We start from the raw sequence: 2,215 nt of genomic DNA, 5'->3' as shown, positions 1-2,215 counted from the left end.
TCAGTTTTCCTCTTGGAGCAAAACCAAATGCTTCCTCCCACCTGCCACTCCTGTTCTGCACTGCGCTCGCAAGGAATCACACCTTTCGTCTCTGATCGGCAGCTACCTCTTGGAGCACGGCACACAGACAGCTTGTTTTGCTTTCCTTCCTTGCGTCTCCACTCTCCACACATGCTCTCTCTCTCTCTCTCTCTCAACATTTCTCTGCAGCTCTCTTCATCTCTCTCTCTCTCTGCAGTGCTGCACTCGCTTGCAATCTCAGTTCAGCAGCAGCAGTTTGCACATTTCGGCCGTTGTGTGTAAGTTGGACTGCTGCTGCTGCTGCTGCAGCTGGAAAGAAAAGAGCTTTCAATTTTTGACAGGACAATTCACGTTGGGGGCTAGCTGTGGCGTGTCCGTGTGACTAAACATGCATGCATGACAGGGGGAAGAACAAAGACTTGTCCCCCCACACGAGTAGCATATTGCATCGCCGAGGCACTGACGTTTCCAAGGAACGGCCCCTAAATAAATGCCTCCTCTCCTTTCACAGCCGTTTCCAAAGCCTATAGCTGGATTGTACAGGATCTAGATCAATAGAATTACCGCGAAACAAGGAATCCAAGCAAGACATGTCTTGTCCGGTTTACAGAGTCAAGTCAAAGTCTCAAATACGGGCAGTTAAGGGCCTGTTTAGTTTTAAATAAGTCACCAACTTATAAGTCGAAAAGTGAAAAAAAATGACTTATTTTGCTAAACAGACCCAACTTATAAGTCATAAATTGCTCCACCCCAACTTAAAACTTATAAGTCACCCTCTTTTGCATGAGTCCCATCACCTTTACATAAAAAGCAAGATGGGAAGGTGTGCTCAGATGACTTATAAATCAGGTGACAATCAAACAGGCATGACTTATAAATCACTAGTTTTAAGTCACCTGACTTATAAGTCAGATGACTTATTGGAACCAAACATGCCCTAAACCCAGAGATCAAATTACAGCACTTGCTACAAATGAGAGCATGAAAAAGCTAGCAACAAAACAGGCAAAACTGCTGGTTCCTTCCTTCGCGTCTGCATTGCATGATCAACACCGCAAACTCGTTACAAAAACTGATTAGCCCTCTACGTACATCTTGGAACAAGAACGGGACACCAAGTTCCTCAAGATTTCATCATCTCCGGTCAACATCAACCAACCAGACAAAAGGATCGACCGACCACCAGTGTCGCATAAGAAAGTCAAACAAGATCCACCAAAAAAACCCCAAAAGATGGCTATACTATTAGTAGTCTAGAACTATGTCGTGCATTTCATGGGCTCAGTATCAAGCGCCCGCACTTGCACCTCCAGCTCAACGGCTTGTAGTTGGAGTGGTCGTCGTAGGAGGACGGCATTGCTCTCCCACCACCACCACCACCGGCTGCAGCAGCCCGGCTGCCATGGCGCCCAAGCTCCATCCTCCTCTTCTTCTTCCCCGGCTCCTGTGGAGAAATGGGCACCTGCACGGCCTCGCAGTGCCCGCAGGACCGGCACCGCCCCGCGCAGCTCGGCGGCCTCGACCCTATCACGCCCCTGATCCCCGCAATGCGCTTGTCCTGCAGGCAGAGGGCGAGGAGGCAGGAACAGGATCAGAACCCCAACCGCACCGCAAGCGAGGAAGCGAATCGTGCATTGACCGTGCGTGAAGTGAGCTGCACGTACGTACCTCGGCGAAGGCGGCGGCGCTGGCGTGGAAGGCGGCGCGGGTGGAAGCGAGGAGGAGGGCCAGTAGGAGCAGGAGAAGATGGCCCATCTGATGATGGGCGGGATGGAAGCTTGGAAGCGAAAAGGCTAGCGGCGGCGGCGGGAGGGGCGGCGGGGGCTGGTGATGATGGGGGCGAAAGGCAAAAGTTGGCGACCGGCTGGCTCGTTGGTGGCGATGCGCGTGCGGGCGTTTTATCCGCGCGTGTAGATTCGCAGAGGAAGAGGACGGGCAGGTGATACAAAACAGCCGGGCGGCTCCCCTCTTGGCTCCTTTTGGCGGATTGCTAGCTTCCGGCGTACAGTGCGTAGTGCATGAATGAATGCTTGTCCAATGAATCTACGGGCGTCTTTGCACGGATTATGGTACTAGGATTTCTCGGAGTAGATGATTTTGAGAGCAAATGAATTTGCAAAATTGTGTGCCTGATTCACATGAATAGAAAAAACACAGGACTTCTAAACCCAAATGATAAGAGCATCTCCAACAG

The 2,215-nt window shown here is 51.2% G+C and overlaps 1 protein-coding gene across 1 annotated transcript; it reads right to left on the bottom strand.

Moving 5' to 3' along the window:
• Positions 1-884: 884 nt before the first annotated feature.
• On the bottom strand, positions 885-1,954 carry LOC123082452 (EPIDERMAL PATTERNING FACTOR-like protein 2). Its single transcript, XM_044504779.1, has 2 exons — positions 1,690-1,954; positions 885-1,579 (listed from the first exon to the last, which is right to left on the bottom strand). The coding sequence occupies exons 1-2, from the start codon at positions 1,774-1,776 to the stop codon at positions 1,295-1,297; spliced, it is 372 nt and encodes a 123-aa protein (XP_044360714.1). The 5' UTR covers positions 1,777-1,954; the 3' UTR covers positions 885-1,294.
• Between the last annotated feature and the right edge of the window lie 261 nt (positions 1,955-2,215).

Source organism: Triticum aestivum, chromosome 4A (genome assembly GCF_018294505.1).
Source record: "Triticum aestivum cultivar Chinese Spring chromosome 4A, IWGSC CS RefSeq v2.1, whole genome shotgun sequence".
Lineage (NCBI taxonomy): Eukaryota > Viridiplantae > Streptophyta > Magnoliopsida > Poales > Poaceae > Triticum > Triticum aestivum.
The sequence above is the reverse complement of the archived record's forward strand: the minus strand, read 5'-3'. Positions and strand labels throughout refer to the sequence as shown.

What these genes read in the sequence shown, in the direction of transcription:
- LOC123082452 (XM_044504779.1), bottom strand. Translation starts at nt 1,776, where the DNA reads ATGGGCCATCTTCTCCTGCTCCTACTGGCCCTCCTCCTCGCTTCCACC. An exon ending in GCGCCGCCGCCTTCGCCGAG is followed by an intron (nt 1,580 to 1,689) that starts GTACGTACGTGC and finishes CTCTGCCTGCAG; the next exon opens with GACAAGCGCATTGCGGGGAT.